Source organism: Cydia splendana, chromosome 14, assembly GCF_910591565.1.
Source record: "Cydia splendana chromosome 14, ilCydSple1.2, whole genome shotgun sequence".
In the NCBI taxonomy this organism is placed as follows: domain Eukaryota; kingdom Metazoa; phylum Arthropoda; class Insecta; order Lepidoptera; family Tortricidae; genus Cydia; species Cydia splendana.
In genome coordinates, this window is record NC_085973.1 from 6,678,680 (window position 1) to 6,699,352 (window position 20,673).

Here is a 20,673-nt window from a genome sequence, read left to right on the forward strand (position 1 = left end):
TATGTACGTACTTGATATTCATTATTCAAATATTCAAATATGTATTAATTGTAAATATAAATCCCCCGATATTAAAATACGTATACACAAGTGCTTATTGTCCCAGCGAACAGAACGACTATGTAATATCGGCAAACTCATTCAAATTTATACCGTATTCCCGCACAATAAAGTACACGTTTGAACTGGTTTTCCAGTGTAACATAAGGGTTGTTATGCGTTATACGCCAGTTATAGCCATTTCAATTTACGAATCAACAAACCGTTATTAAAAAATCTGCTGAAGCATGAATTTAAATAACGATGTTCAAATGCTGTAACGACCGAAATACAATTTGAAAAAGAATTATTGGATTAATAAATGTACCTTTGAAAACTATATTTTGCACAGTTTCATATTTTTTACAGACTGTTAAAGCTTCTAGCAAGTTGCATGATCGATAACTAGGCTACAGCCGATTTTGGTATAAATACCTATACCTACTTAAAAGGTTTCTACCGAAACTTTTATAGCAGACTGTACATTGATTTACAAATTTCTCGGTTTCTAGTCGATTCATATAATATAAGCCCGGACTTGACGAATGAGTCTGAGTCATACAAGAAACAAAACAATAACTTACCCAACAAAATAACAATTTTCTTTTAAAAACAATTGTTCTCCTAATGCTAAGAGTTATTATTTCCTCTCAGACGACAGGGGCTAACTATTTAATGTGCGTCTGTTGCAATCTAGTCTAGACAGCAAAGATTTATGATATTGCAGTAATAATGTCGTTAACTGAATCTTGCTAATGGAAATAATTTTACAATGTACTATGTCTTAAAGTGCTTTTTAGTATGGATCGACATAGCCACAAAAAGCGAAACATAACTTACGCATACGCATGCGGGAAAGTTATGGTAACATTCCATGTCTAACCGCAGCTGCACTACCGGTACGGAACGCGTCGCTGTCATTGTCAATTTCCATAGTAAAATTGACAGTAATGCAGCTGCGGTTAGAAATGAAATGTAAACCTTATTGTGTTTAGTACACGCGACAACCCAATGAGCCCAATAGCACAGAATAAGTACTAATACCGTACAGAAAGGACACTTCCTACAACCTAAAAAACCGAAGTTTGACAGCGGTTCAGGGTCGAATCATGATATGATATCCCTTTCTAATAGTGATGTACCGACTATTGATTTGGCCGACTAGCCGACTAGCCGACTAATCGGCGCTCGAATGGCCGATTAGTCGGCCGACTAGTCGGCTAGTCGGCCAGATCATTAGTTTCGTATAAGTTCAGGTGAAAAACAATAGTTTTGCTCAAGGGTTGCGCTATTCATCATAATTTAGCTTGGCTAAAAGGTGTTCTCTACACGTTCAAAGACCTTCACAAGAATCCTCGTTCAATTTCTGTCTTTAGTTCTTTTATTTTGCGATCCTGAGCAGACCGTCAGTACAGCTTGTAGAAGGTATTTCCAAGGCTCTATTTCTCGTACGTTGTCGCCAGTTAAGAACCTATCCCCTGTGGTCAGCGTCTTTACGTGCAACGTGCCCTGACTAAGTCTCTAAATTTTTGCAATAACATGAATACTTCCTCATGGCTCCACCATTAAAAAAAAACTGAATAATAATAAAAAAACATTACTATCGAGCTTGCACATGAACGCGAGAATCTGTTGAGATCGACCTGTAGAGGAAAACACCAGCCCACCAACATACGATAACGATTAAACGGTCAATTATATGAACAAAAGTTTTCGTATGCACCCTGAATAGGTATTTTAGTAAAATAAACATAAAAAATATGGTAAATATTGCCAGTTGATTTCTTTTATTTCTGTTTTTCTTTCACTAATAAAGTGCCGACTAATCGGCCATTTTTGCCGACTAGTCGCCGACTAATCGCCGACTACAAATGTGGCCGGATAGTCGGCTTTCCCGACTAGTCGGCGACTAGTCGGTACATCCCTACTTTCTAACTTGTGGCACTATCCCTTTCGACTATTTAGGGTTGTCAAAATTCAAGTAATTATCTTATCTGTGGTAGTGCACGCAAAGGGACGCCACGTTGTGTCAACCCTAATAATTGCTCGGAGCAATGCTGAGCCGAACGGAGCCGAGTTTGCCCGAAGTCAGGAGTGTCTCCCCACTGCCAATAGCCGAGGCCGAAGTATTTTAAAGATGGCGTGGCGCCAGCATAGGTTCTACCAGTCAATGTTAAGAAAATCGCTCTTTTATGTACAAAAATAAACAACATACGAGTCGCTTAACTTCAAACTCGGGCAAATCCATCTGTCAGATTATGCGATTTTGGAATTAAGAAAAGGTAGTAGGGTAAATATTTGCTGAGAGGATCGAAGTGATTTACCCGAGTTTGAAGTTAAGCGACACCATACGTAAACTCGATATATAGGGTGGAACATTTTTAGAGACTGAGCTGAAAGGATAGTGTTATCTAAGTGATCTACAATCGATTTAATATAATCGTAAAGCGGGATTAAAAAGTAAAATAAAATCATTAAAATGAAATATATTTTATATCAGTGACAACCCTACAAAGTTATTTACATTTAACATTGACGCATGTCATGTCATTTAATAGGATCTACTTGCTAGGGTTAAAACATTCAGATTTTTACACTAATGTTTAACAAACTGTATCTAAAAAACGGCTAGAAAAATTAACGTGATTAATAAGTGAAAAATAAAGTACGTAGCCTAAACAATTCTCCGTTTGCGTAAAAGTCCTTCGTTCTATTCCACCCGATATAATCAGAATCACAAACATCCTATTATCTGTATATTCGTGCAAACCCCTTATACAATATTTCACAGTAGCTAGATTTATGTTTTAAAAAGCAATTTGCTAAAGCCATTATTTCAGGATTAGATCTCAGCTTAGGGCTTATAGTCATTATCCAGCGCACCTGTAGAGGTCAAAAAAGGATTGTCCCGCTTCCTCCAGTCCAGACCCGTTTTTACATTCCTCAGGTAGGTATTCTTATGAGATGGTTCACTGAGAAAAAAATCGTTTAAAACGATTGAAATTGCATCAAAGTTTAATGCTTTAAACAGTTTAAACAATTCCGTATGAGCCTATCCAACAAAGCAGTAAAATTTTACCGTTCGTACGTTACGTACGTACATACGTACATTTGTTGATATTATTGTATATAGCAGTTAATCTTAATGAAATCACTTTAATGTGTGCTCGATAGATCATTTTTTAACTAAGAAAGCGACTTCCACTTGTATTACAAGGTACAAGCTTTTGAGAAACGGACGGGAGAAGAAAAAAAATTGGAGAAAGTTATGTTTCTAAGGAAAATACGCTGTCTCTGTCTCTGTTTGGCGAATGATTCTCTTGAGATTATCCATTTAATATTATATTTCTAATTAAACTAAAGAGGACATACCATAGTTTCGTAACAACCTAGCTGTTATTTTTATAATTCTAATAGGTCTCCAGCAGTGGGCCTAGCCAATCTAGCCATGTGGCAATTATTAATAAATCTGACTTGATCCAAGAACGTTTTTGGTCTACCCTGGGTGCGTAGCCAACATGTCAATTGTTTACATGTAAATGATTTGTACACCCATATTTTTACCGTTGACTGTACCGTATCGTTCGCCACGGAGCGAACTATTGGCATCTTTTCTAAACACCCTGATTTACTTAAAAAAACACACCCTACGCTTTACAGATATCAGTTTGGTTACAGCAATTATTGCTAAACAATAGGCCCGATGGTCGGCGCTACCGAGCGCTATCGCGTTTAATATCCTAAATAGATTTGATTTATTCCGCAACAAAGCTTATTGAACCAGATTTAGTATACCGTGTAGATTGCGGTGGATATTATTTACCGCTAAACAATAGGCCGTTGCTGGTTCCCCGCTAATCGAGCCATTGGCGTTGACTGCCTCCCTACTCATGAATCGGTTTCTACTCGTCTGGAAACTCAACCAGTAAAATAATTAAACTAGTAAAGTTGTAACTACTGAAGCGCTGGTGGCCTAGCGGTAAGAGCGTGAGACTTGCAATCAGGAGGTCGCGGGTTCAAACCCCGGCTCGTACCAATGAGTTTTTCGGAACTTATGTACGAAATATCATTTGATATTTACCAGTTGCTTTTCAGTGACGGAAAACATCGTGAGGAAACCGGACTAATCCCAATAAGGCTTAGTTTCCCCTCTAGGTTGGAAGGTCAGATAGCAGTCGCTTTCGTAAAAATTAGTGCATACCTCATCTTGGGATTAGTTGTCAAGCGGACCCCAGGCTCCCATGAGCCGTGGCAAATGCCGGGATAACGCGAGGAAGAAGAGTTGTAACTACTATCACCTAGGACGTTAGGGTTATCAAACATCCATTTAAAAAAATCATATGGCCTAACCATCATGGTGGGGATGGATATCGACCAACAAAATAACTTTTCGTGTCATTCTAGAGCGTGAAAAAGTAGCTATACAATGAACTCAAATCATCGACAAACCGAAGTCAGTTCGAAAAGCATTCGGTGACATTAATATCTGTGCCAAAAAGACGCACTGCGAGTGAGTTGGCGCAGTCACTAAGGAGCGAAGGTGACTTCTTGGGAATTCTTGAGGATTCTGCTTTTCTGGACTAACTTCGTCCAGAAAAACTGATATTTAATTACACAAACGGGTCTACCGCGACATAATTTCATTGTTTTTACCTTAAATTCCGACGTTTCAGCTGAGTTGCACCAGCTGTGGTCACGGAAAGTCTGACGTCCCAGCAAACGTCAACGAGTTACACTGGCTAGACTCTTAGTTAACATACGTACCATGGACAAAATTGATCGTAATTTACTTGCTGGGCACTAGGTGCTAAAACCGAAGTCCATAAAGGCCCAGATGAGGCAGAGTGCGAGCTTCGTTACATTGCGGCTACTGAAGTAACTCAAATGCGAGTTCAAGCACCGTCTAAATGAGCCTTAACACATTTACTGTCACCGCGAGTTACGCGCTACGAACGTAGCCGTAATACGTATTTTCAGCCTTGTAAAGAAAAGGGCCCACGAACAGAGAACCCACTGAAGGCTCGATTCGAACTTTAAGATACGTCGATTAATAGATCTAGAAACGATATGGATTAGATAGGTCAGTGTCAAATGTGACGTTTCTTCAAACAAAAACGTCACTTTTGACTCTGACACATCTACTCCATATCGTTTCTAGATCTATTAATCGATGTATCTTAAAGTTTGAAGCGGGCAGTTAGGTCGCTGGCAGTGAATGTGTTAACTACGAGGTTACAGTTACGCTGGTCGGCCTAATGCAGCCGTAGAAAACTTCTTATGAATAGCTCGCTATCGCTTTTCCGCCCGCCCGCCATTACAGCAGCTAATAGCTAATAATATCACGCGTTTGGTTAACGCTGGTATATTTATAGCATTTTTGTCTGCTTATTGATGTTGAACGACTTATTAAAATCATAATAAAATATTGGGTAAAACTTGCAGTTTTATTACTTTTGCAATCAAAGCATTTCTAATTAAATTTGCTTTAGAGGACTTCATATTAAAATGTTGCTGAAATTGTTATTACTACTGTAATAGAATTCTGAGTAAATATTTTTCATATTTGATCCAACTTGAATGTTGTTTTAATTAAATCTATTACTATTAAATACTGCTGGCAAATTCTAAAATGTTTAAACTGTCGAAATCATTATTTTCAATTAAAACACGTCGACTCGGTAAGGCTTGAACCAATAACAATAGGACATACCACGTAATAGTCGCTTTATTCAAAAACCTGAAATGTAACATTGCGAAGGGAAGGTAAGCTAAATAAACTATCGTAATAAAACTAAAGCTTCCGCAAATACGATCCGAATAATCGAAATAAATCCAGCGATCGCAAACACATTAAGGCGCAATAGATTGCTCGCAATTAGCGCCGGTGCGAGAAATGCGAGCAAAACGGCGATGCAATTTCCGAACGAGTGCTGGTGAAGTCTCGTAGCGATATAGCTAGCTAGCAGCAGCGTGGTGGATCCGAGCTATTAAAACAATGGTATCTACAGTCTAGATTCAAATTATATTTAAATGAATTATTATTTAGCTAGAAAAGTTTATATTTAGGTACCTACAGTTTGAACGTACTATTTAAAAAAATGTTTTTTAGGCTCTAGGACTCCCGAATTAAATAGTGTTGGTGTAGTTTCGTATCAACATAGCTAGCTATCTGAAGCTTGGTGGATCCGACAAAAACAATATTGTGAAAGTTGTGACACTAATACCTAAGAAGTGTCTTTTCTAAAGGGCTCATTTTTGTATGGTCTTCATAGAGAAATAAGCCCTTTGGAAAAGATTCTCCTCACTTGGGACTTGTGTAATCTATCGGAATTCAAGCTATTTTTCATGAGTTTTTCCGAGCGAGTGCGAAGTCTGCTCGTATCGTTATCTAGAACTTGCAGGTCGATAAATCCAACTAAAACAATGTTAAAGTAATGGTATCGTGTGTCAACCGTATAGATTCAATTTTTTTTTTGAACCGACATAACAAAAAGGGTATTTAAAAAAATGTGTGAAACGTCTATTTCTTTGGCATGCTTCTACTATACTTGAAAAAGTGAGTTTTTTAACTAGAACTCGCGGAAAAGTAATACTGTAGGTGTGCGAGTTAGTCTCTGAAGCTCTGAAGTCTCTGAAATTAATAAAATGACAAATAGACGTCTCGATCTTCAGGAATACCTCTATTGGTCAAATATTTTCTTATCTCCTCCACTACATCTATACCAAATCCTACTTTTTTACGATTTTATAATATAACATATACTTATAGAATGCACTTCTCATAATAATGTTCTCCTATTTCTCGCAAAGAAAAGGTATTACAATAAACGCTGTGCGGGCAGAAGCGGAATACATAATTCGCCAAAACACGCATTTATAATCATGGCATTGCCATAAAAATGTGTGCGCAACCGCGAAATATATGATAACGCTGCTTTTATGACATATGCCAGTGGAATAAAGTGGTTTGTTTAAATAAAACATCATACGGAAATTGAAACGGTCGACGATAAAACCATAATCGTTACAATTTTCCAGCGTTTATTCGTCAATTTGGATTTAAGGATTAATTTTGGTGACGGACGAGTTTAGACTGCATTGCGCAAAAATAGGAATAATGGAACAAATCGAATTGTTTTATTTTATTTGGGCGGGTATCACCGTGGCCGGGTGGTCTAGTGGTCAAGATGATAGCCGCGTCAAGGATGACTCACGCTAGACCGGGCCGTGACCGGCCCGTGCCCTGGCCGAGGCGTCCGACATGTCATTTTCTATGACGGCTGATCGGTGATCACGTGGTGGTTTCCATAGAAAACGAAGCTTTGGAAGCTCCGGCCCGGCCGCGGCCCGGTCTAACGTGAGTCATCTTTAAGTTGTAGATCCGATTCCGGCCTCGGCTATTGGAGGGCTTGGTCACTTTTTCTTTAATATTATGACATCTATTTCAGTTTATATGGTATAGTACATTCAAAAACAATTTGAATGGGTCACCTTGAATGGGAATTTCTGTAAAGTTGTAGTATTGATTATCTGCATTTCATTTTAATTATATTCCTTATACGAGTACGAGTACTATGAACAATATTATTTAAAAATAAATAGACACAGACCAAACAAAGCTTTGCAGCAATTTAAAAGGGGTGTTCTAATTAAGAAAGTTAAGGTAGCTATTCATTGCATTCGTTAGTTCAGTTTTTATTTCAACTTGAAACTTAAAACCAATATAATTTCTACGACTGAAGCCGTGCTAGCACTGATGAGGTACCTACAGTTAATTACCAATGGATTTAAAAACACACACACAGTAGCGGCACATATTTAATCTAACTATCATCTATATTTTTTCAGATACATTTGCATATATTTTTTGGTAATTTCTCAAAAACGGCTCCAGCAATTTCGATGAAATTATTTACAATATAGGGGCGTATTAAAACGACAATTAGATCAAACTAGGGGAAAAATTTTACGTCTAATACATCGAGCAAGTGGGGAAATCAGCATTACTGGCATATCACAGCTACATTATGTCTACACTCAGATATGGAATAATAGTATGGGGTAACTCATTTGATGTGCAAAGGGCGTTCATAATGCAAAAAAGATGTATAAGAGCACTATGAAACAAATGGAATCCTGTAAGCCAGTAATGCAAAAGAATAAATTGTTATCACTACCATCCTTGTACATATATGAAATGGCTCTTTTTGTTCGCCTCAATGAAACTCATTTAAAAAAAAAACTGTGATATGGTAGGTTACAATGACCGTACATCTAGACAGCGCAATCTACTATTTTTGCCAAAAACATGTCTCAAACAAACAGCTAGAAGTTCATTTTACATGTGTATAAAAATATTTAATAGGTTGCCAGCTGACATAAAAGACCTTCCAATCAACAAGTTTAAAAAGAAATTATTTTTATGGCTTAATAACATGTGTTTTTATTCCATACATGAATACTTTGATTATGAAATGGAATAGTAATAGGAATTTAAAATTGTAAATAATGAATCGCATGACTTTTCTAATGTTAATTATTAATCTGACATGTTATTTCTAATATTTTTATCTTAATTTTATGTTATTATAGTACGACTATACTTTAAATTCTGCATGCTACACCAAGCAGGGTATGGTTGAACTAATTAATATGTTATTGTACACCTTTGTAAACCCATATTCAGCAAATATATAAATACAAATACAAAAAGTTGGAAACAAGGAACACTTTCATTTTGGAAATGAAAAATTTCAAATCCTATACATAAATATGAAAATATTTGTCCAAGTCGAATTTTTGCAATTGTAGGAACTTTTCGACGGCACATCAGTAACCGTACACTCTTGAATCAAAAATCTCTGTCGTATACTGTTCAGTTGGAGCATTGTCAGAAAAATTGGTACGACCATAAACCGAATGATTGAAACGTACAATCGAGTGCAAGCCGCATCGATTGAGTCGTGCACGGCGTGCCCCCGATGAGTGCCTGTGTTTTATTTCCCCGATTTTATTGAGTTCCGAGCCACTGCGAACACGGTATCGAATGCCATCATACTATGCCAAATATTCACTACAAAACACAACCTTACTGTATTGAAATAAAACTTACGGTTGCTTTAAAAAAAAATATTCGTGGTTTCGACAGTTTGCCTTGCAATAAAATATATTTGTATGACGGCAAACGCTCAATTTGATGAAAAATATTGACTGGAATCGGATTGAAGCTATATTTTATTTTGAAGCGATATTGCTCTAGTGGAAATTCCATGTTTTCACACCTCTACAACAAAACAAAGCGGTTCAAATAAAAGGAACAAACAGTAGCGCTATGCCTGACTTTATTTTACAAAACAAGCTGTCGCCCGCTGGAACCATAGATGTAAGTAAATTGAGGTAGATATGGTACCAGGCGCACGATCGTGAGCCATTAAATATAGGTTCCGGAACCTATATTTAGTTAGTCGTATGGGTGACGCCAACCTGTCAAGTTGTCAAAATTGTTGGATCAAATTTTAGTTTTGTCAACTATGAACGTCACACGTCTACATAAATAAAAGGTCATTGGCTGGAACACACGTTATGCAACAGAGAGGGAAAGCACGATTTGTGTTGATTTGCTGTTCATCGGGTTTCACTATTAATTATTTCAGGTGAAGTCAATGCCTTGTTTCACTCCTTGGTGACTTCGGGCCCTTTATAGTCTATAGACGAAGGCTTAAAAATTGTAATGCTGAGAAATTGAAATACTTAAACAGTTTTTTTTTTACGAAAATCAAAACATGTACTTTACTGTGTATTTTTTATACCTGTGTTTATAGACAATAATAGGGAATATTAGGCAAAGCTCTGCGTAGGTGGCACCTTGGTGGCACCTTTGTGGCACATACAGTAAACAAACCACATTGACAGATCACACGTCACGTCAATCACATGGCCTACCGCGAAACAAGAAAATCGAAATTTCGTTATCTAATCTCTCTATCACTCTTGCAGGTTCGAGCGATAAAGAGTCTGTACAAAGATGTACATTTCTGCAGCTATGCATGTGCACTTTTAACTGACCCAAAACAACATCTCCGTGCAAACCATAGATGTAAGTAAATTGAGGTAGATATGGTACCAGGCGCACGATCGTGCGCCATTAAATATAGGTTCCGGAACCTATATTTAGTTAGTCATATAGGTGACGCCAACCTGTCAAGTTGTCAAAATCCTTGGATCAAATTTTAGTTTTGTCGACTATGAACGTCACACGTCTACATAAATAAAAGGTCATTGGTGCAAACGATGCATCTGTACTTTATCCAAAAAGTAGAGCGTCATCTTGCACACGCATCGCAATTTTCCACTCAAGCTAGCTGTAATTATTAATAAGATCAACATTATAATTCATTGCAGTTAACTCTCGTCGTATTCTTGCTATCTTTTTGTTGGTGCTTCGGCACCACTCCTTGCATTTTGACACAATTTGACATTCCTTGACAATTCGTTGGCATCCGCTATTGACATTCACTTACAGAGGCAGATAACTAAATTTCGATTTTCGGGTTTACCGGTAGGCTCTCTTGTTAACAAACCGCCTTGATGCATCAATGTCATATTTTATTGTCTGTGAAAACTTGTCAAAAAACAGTTTAAGGCACAGTATGTATAAGTTAGTCTATGAATTTACTGAGTCGGTAGTGCTGCACTCAGGCGGCAGAACATTGCAGTAATATCCCCTATTATAATAAAATTAATAAGGAAGAAGTACAAAGCATTAGCAAAACTAATTATGGAAAAGTCAGCCAATAATTTCCAAAATATTAATTGCATGTAAATGTCAGCCAATACTTTCCAACATAAATATTATTCGCATGTAAATAAATAAAAAAAAAAAAAAAAAAAAAACAAAATTCTACGGTAGGTAACCGAAAACATTAGAGGGCGTTTTGAAATTCGCAAAACAACCTAAAAAGTTATCTACGAAATGGAAAACATAACCAAACAAAATATTAATTGAGTTTCCGAGAGAAAACTGGTGAAAATTTACGAACTATTAAACCAAACGACTGAGAATGGCTACAACCTCTATAAGGACCTCGTTTATGATAACAGACCTTATTTCTTGTTGTACAAAACTGAATATTCAATGAAGCTCGTGAAAGCTCATTTTTCGAACGTTACCGGTCAAATAATCCACAACCCTAAAATCGCAGTTCTGATTTTGAACCTTAAAACAAATCATTCCTAAGTTGCTATTTCAATAAAGCCAGAATAGTCTAGGAGTTGCCGGGTCTATCCGTTTCCGCTCCTCGCCGTGAGAGGGCAGGCCAGGTCAATTAGTAGCTAAAATTGCTGGGGATGAATTAACTTGTGTCCGGTTAACCTTTGGTAGTGCTGAATGTGTGTATCATTCGCATTGCTCTGAACTGAATAAGCTGGCTTAATTCGTCTAACTCACACACTGCCCGAGCGATGTTAGAGTTTTATTCTACTGCATCAAAGTGTCGTTTTGCTCTTTGCCTAAACTCTCGGGCCTTGCCCTTGCGTCATAAGCTCATAAGGCATACTAATAATACCTGATCACCACCAGCTGATGCACATGTAATCCACCGTTATATAACCAACTATATTTTTCATCAAGCAAGCTTCAACCGGGAGGATATGATTTTTTTTACATGTTTGGACAACTCCCGTTCCTTAAGCCACCAACGCATCAGCAACTGACCTTCACAAGATTTCATTACATTTACCTTAACCACTTATCGCCCGGAAGATAACCAAACAATAATCTATTTGCAGTAAAAGGCTGAAAATTACATGCGTTAGTATAAATATTGTTTCACTATGTAAATAAACAGTATGCAAAAGTTACGAGAAGCTATGACTAACGAAAATCAGACCTGACTCGGGGTCTAAGTATTATAGTATCTTTTGAAATCAAACAATGGGAAAAACGCCGCAAAGAAATATTTGTAAAATAGTTGATAAACACCAGCCTCGTCACGGAGAAGGCCTGTCAGTAGTTCCGAAGCACACACAACTAATGTAGGGCAAACTTGTATCACTCAGTGAAGGAGGGCAAACCGCCTCGGAGCATATCGCAAGTTCCAGTTGCTTCACAATAGGATGTTTTCTATTCTAGTGGAGGAAATGAGCTGACACTGTGACATGTCCTAGATATACATACAGGCTCAAAATCAGGGAGGATTTTGAGCCCGTATGTGTATCTAACTTATGTCTATAGCACTAGCTGATACCTATCTATTTATGTATTTCGAAATTTCTAAATGGATATCAGCTACAAAATGATCTCACTAGCACTTAAAGAGGCATTTCAGAGGTGCTAAAGTAAAGAAATAAAATAAATTAATTTACGTGCCATCCCTTAGATTTACGAGTATTCATAAAGGCCTTATTTATGAGGTTTTCTAGCTAGAATACCTACGCGAAATGGCCGTGTAATAAGTGTTCGTAATTATAGATTATTTGCGAGCAAAATGACGATAACAGTTTGTCTCAGCAGACTTTTATTATTTAGACACAGTGGGCGTTTGTGGGCGTTTAGAGCTAGCGCTAAATCTTTCCTGATTGATAAAAACTCACATTGATAAAAATAGATTAGTCTACTCTTACAGACTGGAATAAAACTTCTAAAAGAAAATGAGTGGGTATTTACCTACCTAGGCAAGTAGTATTAAATGATATTTATTTCGTATAGAACCATGAAATTAAATAATTTTAATTCTTAAGTGTTAGATTTGACCATATCCCGGTAACACCATTAAATACTTCCCCAATCGTTACTTTATCTAACATGTGCCACATGTGCTCTAATAGTGACCATGGTACCACTTTAAGTGAACATCATGTAGAAGCTAGCTGCCGTGTGGTTCAATGAATACTATAAATAGCTGAATAAGGTGGTCGAGTCCCTCCTGATTCAATTTCTTACTCTCAGCCTTGATTAAGTATATAATCCATAACTTGCAAAGCCTTTGTTTTCGCGCAATGGGGTTGAAAAACTGTACAGTCCACACACATATTACACTTAGACTCTATTCCGTTGTAATAGAGGCGAAAATCGTATACGTATTGCGACCGTACTTCACCGTGGCGTGTACAACCCCATTAGAGAGTACACGACGGAGCACGAACGCCCCCTGCCGGCACCCGACGTAATTACACAGGACATGCACCGCTACAAAGTGCGGGTCTAAGGACTGGGTTTTTACTTTTTACATGATTCATAGATTATCTTGAACTTTTCTTTTTAAGAAACTTTAATGTTTAAACTCTTATTTTCACGGTGAATTGGAAACTAAAAGGCCGATGACTATGCATACTTATATGACACCCCTCTTATGTTTAAGGAGGTCAAATCGCGTGCGATTTATCTTGTATTTGTTGATACTAATCTAAATCAGACCTCTACTTCGGTTCATTGCGTTCTCCCTTTTAACGAAATTATTCTAGTAACGTACGTATGTTATAAAACACCTTCCAGGAACGACCTAACACTACTTTTACAAGGCTGAAAAGAAAAGCACCCCAAGATCTTATAAAATAAATATAAGATTTTATGAAATTGATGGGCGTATCAAAGGATATCGCACCTCGCACGACTATTAAAAATACTTAATCTCCAGCTAAATGTCAAAGATAGACAGCTTGCAGGATTGAAAAGGAATAAATTTTTTTTTTTTTTAATATTAGGTACTACTTCTAAGGCTTTTAGAAACCTAATATGGATTTCTAAATACGAAATCGTATCAAACGAAAACTGCTTGAATTTTCATAATTTAAATATAGGAACAAAGAACGGATATTTTATAGATTACACATCTCATATGTTAGGTATGTTCATTGCAAACCCGCATCGCGATCTCGCCAATATGTAGTTTCCCGTGATTGGCCAGATTAAGAGGCACGTTAAAACCGCAGCCTACCATTTGCGGGGCGTCATTATCGCAAATTGCCTGTACGCATGTAATTGCGTCAAATTTATTGAGTCTCTACCCACCCTGAAATCATTGGTCCCTGATTTTATAAATTTAAAAAAGCTACGGAGTGCGGAGGATAAAATAAGGCTTTGGTTTAAAATAATATAATTAGAGATAATCGAAATCATAGGCAGGGTCTCTACACACTAGGCCAGGATATTCGACTAGCGATAACTGACGTTTCAAGTTGATCTCCCGTCGAAGTGGGAAAAATAGGGAGTTGTCAAATACGTACAGCTGTCAAAATTTGACATTACATCTCGAATAAGGCCCCAAACCGGTCATCAAAATAATAAGACTTCAAGCATAATATTAAAATGATGTATTTCAAAAACAGTATTTCTGCAAAGCCATCCAACAGCAAGAGCGGGACAACATTTTAGCTTATGTGCGTGTGACCGAAGCTATATGACTGACAGATATTAGTTTGATGCTTAAAAACTAAAAGCCTGTAGTTACCTGTGTTAGACGATTTTCATAAGTAATTATTTACGTTATACATATATGATAATATTTTGAAACTAAAACTAACGGCCCGATTCGAACTTTAAGATACGTCAAATATTACGTCTAGATACGTACTAGATACGATATGGATATGGATTAGATATATCACTGTCAAAAGTGACGTTATTGTTTGAAGAAACGTCACTTTTGACACTGACATATCTATCTCGTATCGTATTAAAGCTCGAATCGGGCCGTAAGTAAATATTTTAAAACAACAATGTTCCTGCAAAGCCATCCAATAACATTTAGCTTGTGTGCGCGACAGAAGCTAACAGTAAATAAAAGTCCGCATTTACCTGTGTGCGGGCGGTAGTCGAAGGGTTGCCCCCGCTCAGCTCACTCACCTGTAACAATGGAGAGGGTTAATTATGTGGCCATACGGGTTAGGCTGCCTATATCTGAGTCATGCTTCAGTGATTCATTTCAATTGTCTTATCCCATTATGCTAATTGTTTCCTATTTATACATTTGTTAAGGAAATTTGAAAAGCACATTTAGTTCATTTGTATTAGTTAAAGAAAAATCATTTATTTACAAACAAGATATGTACAGTGGTATTACTAAAAGAAATTAATAACTAGCTTAAATCTAAAATAGGCCCTTGAGGCATTGTACCAAGGATGCTGGCGGCATTTCCTCGCTGTATCGCAATGTTGATACGTAGTGCGAGGTAGCCGCCAGCTCTTCGGTCAATACATCAACAATTTTATACTCGCTACCGAGGCTCTTATATTTGTTACGTTTTAAAATTTCGGCGCTTTCCGCCGCCCCGCCCGCTTTTACATTAGTCAGTTGAATTTGTATTAGTTAAATAAACGAATTGTAATTAAACTAGCTTTCAAAAGGATTAATTGTTTTAATTTTAACCATAAAATAAATAAATTAGTATACTGGTTAACCTTAAAATATACAGGGTGACCTTAGCCATTGGACAAACCCTGAAATCCCACGTAGGGTTACTTCTCAGAAATGCTCTAATGGTAATATTTTTTTAATTAAAACAAAAGATAAAAAAATAAATTAGCAAACAAAAGTTATTTCCGATAATTGACAACAAAAAAAACACACTGTATTAATCATTGGCAGTGCTTTTGACAATTTGTTTGAAAATGTGCGGCAATGTTGACATTTGTCAAAAGTCAGAATCTTATTAATGTCATAAATAAAAAGATAATCAAAACGGTCGAAGAAGGTTTCATGCTATTTATTACCTACTAACACATACAGGTTGCTCCAAAGTAAAAAAATCGTAATTTGTTAATTTCTTCGTAACCGCTACACCGATTGTTATGATACTGTGTATACTGGTTCTAAATACCCTAATGCATGTGTACATTTCGGCTTTGTCCAATGGCTAGGGACACCCTGTATTTGGTATAGCGATTATTTCAGGTTTCAAGGCGTTTGTCCACTTTGAAAAGAAGTAATAATAGGATATTTATTGCGCTTATAAATATAGAAAGTAACAAAATAAATATGCAGAGTAACGCGGGTAAAAACTGCTAAAATATTATACATTTTTGCTATGAACATCTGAACCAAACTAGGTAGATTCACAAAGCCAAAGATATCGCGCACATATTACCTATTACTACGTAGGTGAATAAAAGTATGGTATGTACCCTGCAAGGGCAATCTTGTAACTGCATTGCGTGTATAGGCTGATTTTTTTGTGTAATTATAAAACGTAACTACATATTATGCTATGATTCTTAGCCTACTCTCACCTATCATAACCTTTAACAACAACCACAAAGGAGTGGCATCGCTCGTCCTTGGACCACCCTCCACGAACTACCCATACCCTCTAAGTCACGCAACCCCTATCTCGTTATATCTATGCGGTTTTATTACTAATGCGGTAATAAATTACACATGCCTCATGTTTAGATAAAATTGGATTTACGGTTCCATTCGATCTGTAAATAAATATTGCCGGAAATGAAATTGGGTCACGTTGTGGGGAATTTCTCATATAGATCTACTTGCCATTTATGTAGATACAATAGTAAAATTATCATTTAATTTAAGGTTTTTAATGCTTTTGCATGTTTAAATTCTAGATAATGATACTTATGCCGTCAGAAAGTTTCCAAAATTGCGAAATTTAATTGAAAATTTTCGGAAACTTCTGTATTGGTATGGGGATCGAAATTTACCGTTTCCAAAATAAAAGTTTCCTTATTTACACAATTATGTTTTCCTGAAATTTCCGAGAACTTTTCCAACTTTTTAAAAATTTCCCCAACATGATACACCACTTTAATAACAAAACTTCCGTGAGACACAGACATATTAAATATATTAAGAACGGGTCACTCACGTATTTTAAATCGAAAAACGCTCGACATGTTTCATGCTTCACATGGAGTGAAACATTTCGAGCGTTTTTCGACTTAAAATACGTGAGTGACCCGTTCTTAATATATTTAATATGCTACACCACTATGTGCAATCTTGTATTTTTATTCCCTGTATCCGATTTTATGTAGTTCGAAAGAGGCTGTATTGTAAACGTATTCAGTTACCTACTATACCGGACCGATAGTTGGTTTACAAAAGACCCAAACTCACCAAAACCCAAGCCTGAAACTGGCAACAATGCCCTCCATCCATCACCCGACACGTCCCGAGGTGCAATGACAAATGCCCGAACCCGACCGACACGTATTTATGCCCGACCCGCCTCAAAAACGCCCAAAAAACCTTCAGCTCCGAACACATTTAAGACCTTATTCGACCAATCACGTAACTAACCAGCGTTGAGCGCTAAAAGAACGTAAGTCTGTACGAGTATTAACTAAACGTGTTACTTTTCGAATCGGCCCAGTTGCGAGTTACCACTAAACGCCACTTCAACCCGCATTATTAACTCGTCCGAGCGTTGCAAAATGAAAGCTATTCGGAGGGATAAAGATCGATTATGCTTTGTTAATTGTGAGCTCGTAATTTAATGTTTTTGTTTGTAAATTACTGCTTTGCGGAATATGTTAACGGTAAGGACACGGGGTAAAAAATATTGCTGTCGACACCTGTTTCAGTTTTAACTAATTTTAAAAAAGAGAATAGGTATTCTCGATTCGTCGGGATCTTTGTCTTGACCAATTTGGAAATTTATTTTATTGGTTTCAAATGATATTTGTTCCCACTGTCATCACATCATGATTTAATGACGAAAGTCGAAAGAACTCTTCAGATGTTATAGGCACAACTTTAAGTATAGTGATTTGGATTTTTTAAACAAACTAGCTACTGATGAAGATCATACAATTATGGCATATATTAGACTACTAGCAACCCGCCCCGGCTTTGCACGGGTAAACCTAAACAAATTATATACCTAATATGCAACATATATAAGCCTCCACGTAGCTGCTGGCCTACTCCACCCCTTCCTTACTTGGAATACCCATCCCCCTACATTTGAGACTTGAATACACCATACCAGCTGGGGATATAGGAAATCTGACGCCAACGAGGAAGCGATCATGGACTGGGCGGATAGGAACAACACTGTTTTAGTCGTTTCTAACAAAGGCAAAGAAACGTCTTCACAACAAGAGCAATAGACGGTACCCCAGTGGCTGCCGAACTGTACGTGCTAGCGGATTTTCCACACTCTCAACACCGCCTAGTATTAGTTGTCATAGGTCAGATAATATGTACCGATGGTTGAGTTGTATCCTGCCTAACACCACATCGCAGAAGTTTGCTTATGCTGATGACCTGACCCTTGTGACACAAAAAGACAGCTTGGAAATGGAACAAAATAGCCTGGAAAAGGACCTGGATCTATTAGCTGACTATTTCTCTCGGTGGCGTTTGTGTCCCTGCACTTCTAAGACCGAGATGTCCTGCTTACACCAGCGCAACAAACTAGCCAACAAGAAGCTGAGAGTAAAATTCAGGGGCAATCTTTTCCGACACAACTTCCTTCCTAAATATCTCCGAAGCATCCTGGATTGAAGCCTAACTTCAAGGTGCACCTAAGCAGCCTATCTGGGCATCTAACTGGGCAAATAGATGACCACGTTGGAGACTAAAACGCTGTTCATTCATGCAATTAGTGCGTATAATGTACCTATTGGTTTTTTTTATTTGTTCTTTAAAATATGTATATAAAACTGTAAAATCGAAAAACTCGAAAAAGCCGGTTTTATTAAAGTGAAACCCCGGTTTTTGCAATTGGCTGTAAACCCGGTTTTTCCGGTTTTTTCGATTTCGGTGAAACCGGGTTTGTGACGCCTAACCTAAACCTTCCTCAAGAATCACTCTATAGATGGGTGGAAACCGCATGAAAATACTTTCAGTTTTTGAGTTAATCGCGAACATAAATACATACAAACAGACAGACGCGGCGGGGGACTTCGTTTTATAAAATGTATAAATAAATAATTAAATAGATAGATATAGATTTTGTGGAGTCAGTTTATTTTGGTAAAGAGTATAAGAATGTAGTTTGAGTTATTTGTAAGTACAAATAAAAAAAAAAGAGGTTATATGTTTATTCAATATAATGGCATTTTAATTAGACAAATAAAAATAGCGTCATGTGAAGTTTCAGAAAATGTGTTTAATTTGTATCAAGTTTCGTATGTACATAAAAACCTATACTATTGTTCTCGTCACCCACGCGCGTTTAGTAACTTTTGAAAGATATAAACTAAGATTAATATCTAGTCGGACTGTTTGTAAGTTTGCCCGTTACTCATAACTTCGAGCTGACTCATAAGGAAATGGTGTAAGTAATCATAAATTGTGCGAAATCTTGAGGAAGTAAATTTAATTGTATTAAATAAGTAACAAACTTGTTTTCTTTTTTTTTGCATTTGAAATTGAAGAAAAAGTTTATTAAGTAGTTAATGTTATTTCTATCCACATCAAGATAGTCAAAAAGCAACATAAATAAATACCTTTGCTTTTTATTTTGGAATTCCTTTTTAGAACTATGTATTTATACCAGAGTTTATGGAACTCATTTAGAATCATCAGTTTCATAACGACTAATGTCAAAGCTCACTTAATAAGTATCATGTTTAGTACCTACCTAATAATTGTAATAAATGCTTTATAAACATTACACGCCAAAACTTCTTTACCTTTATGGTGCAATAAAGGATATTTACGAGGATATTAAGATATTTACTTACTTACCTACTTCCCAAACAGCATTCCTACACCATAAATGGGTGGAATACTAGGTAAGCTAAATGAACCCACAGATATTGTTCTGGAACTGTTGGAGCATGTAAAAATAAAAAGGGGGCGCGACGCGAGAAAGGTTGGTAAGTTACCAGTAACCACCCTACTCGATGGAACATAAAATCTCGATTTCTCTGCATTAAAGATAAACAAACTTTTACGATGGAGCAATAAACAATACGATCACAAAACCCGAGCAACACTTTTCACTTGCAAGGCTAATAAATTTACCCGGCCCTTTATCCGGGTATCTGATGAAGCTGTTCGAGGATTTCTTTCCCGGGCACAGTAACAATACAGTTGGAACAATGCTCAGCCGCTGGGGCGGACACCAGATAACGACCCGGGCACAGATTATTTACACACTAGAAGGCTTACCAGGAGTTTGACAATGACCTGACACTGACATATGCGTTAGCGTGTGCGTAACTTACTTTCTATGCATCTCGCTCGTACAGATGTAATGCATAATTATTTTCCATCGTATTTTGATGGAAACTTACGAACGTGTCTTGCTATTTCAGTCAGTCTCTGTACAAAAAGCACTGACATTGACTGAACTAGCATGACAAATGCGAACGTTTTCGAGGAAATACGATGGAAAACAATTATGCACTACATCTGTACTGTATAGAAAGGCTGGCAGTCTATTAGAGCTAGCCATTGGATCAGTCCAGTTAATAGCTGTATTATATCATTGTGTTCACTATGCAATGTATCGAGTAATCAGTGAATGTAAACAGCTTTGATGGGATTAATTTCTGAATAGCACTAAACTGACGCGGTTAGTGTTTACAAGCCATACACACGGTCGCCATGTAATGAGCGTATTATCATAATAGACACAACAACCGGAAACAGGTCATATTTCGCAATGCGAAAGGCTCTTTTTAGGGTTCCGTACCCAAAGGGTAAAAACGGGTCCCTATTACTA

At 37.1% G+C, this 20,673-nt stretch overlaps 1 protein-coding gene across 1 annotated transcript in view; it reads right to left on the reverse strand.

The window, feature by feature from the left end:
* Positions 1-20,673, reverse strand: part of LOC134797147 (amyloid-beta-like protein) — a 233,588-nt gene that overhangs the window by 79,830 nt on the left and 133,085 nt on the right. The window contains exon 2 of the mRNA XM_063769395.1: positions 14,834-14,881. Within this exon, the coding sequence (XP_063625465.1) occupies positions 14,834-14,881 (48 nt within the window). The remainder of the gene's footprint in view (positions 1-14,833; positions 14,882-20,673) is intronic.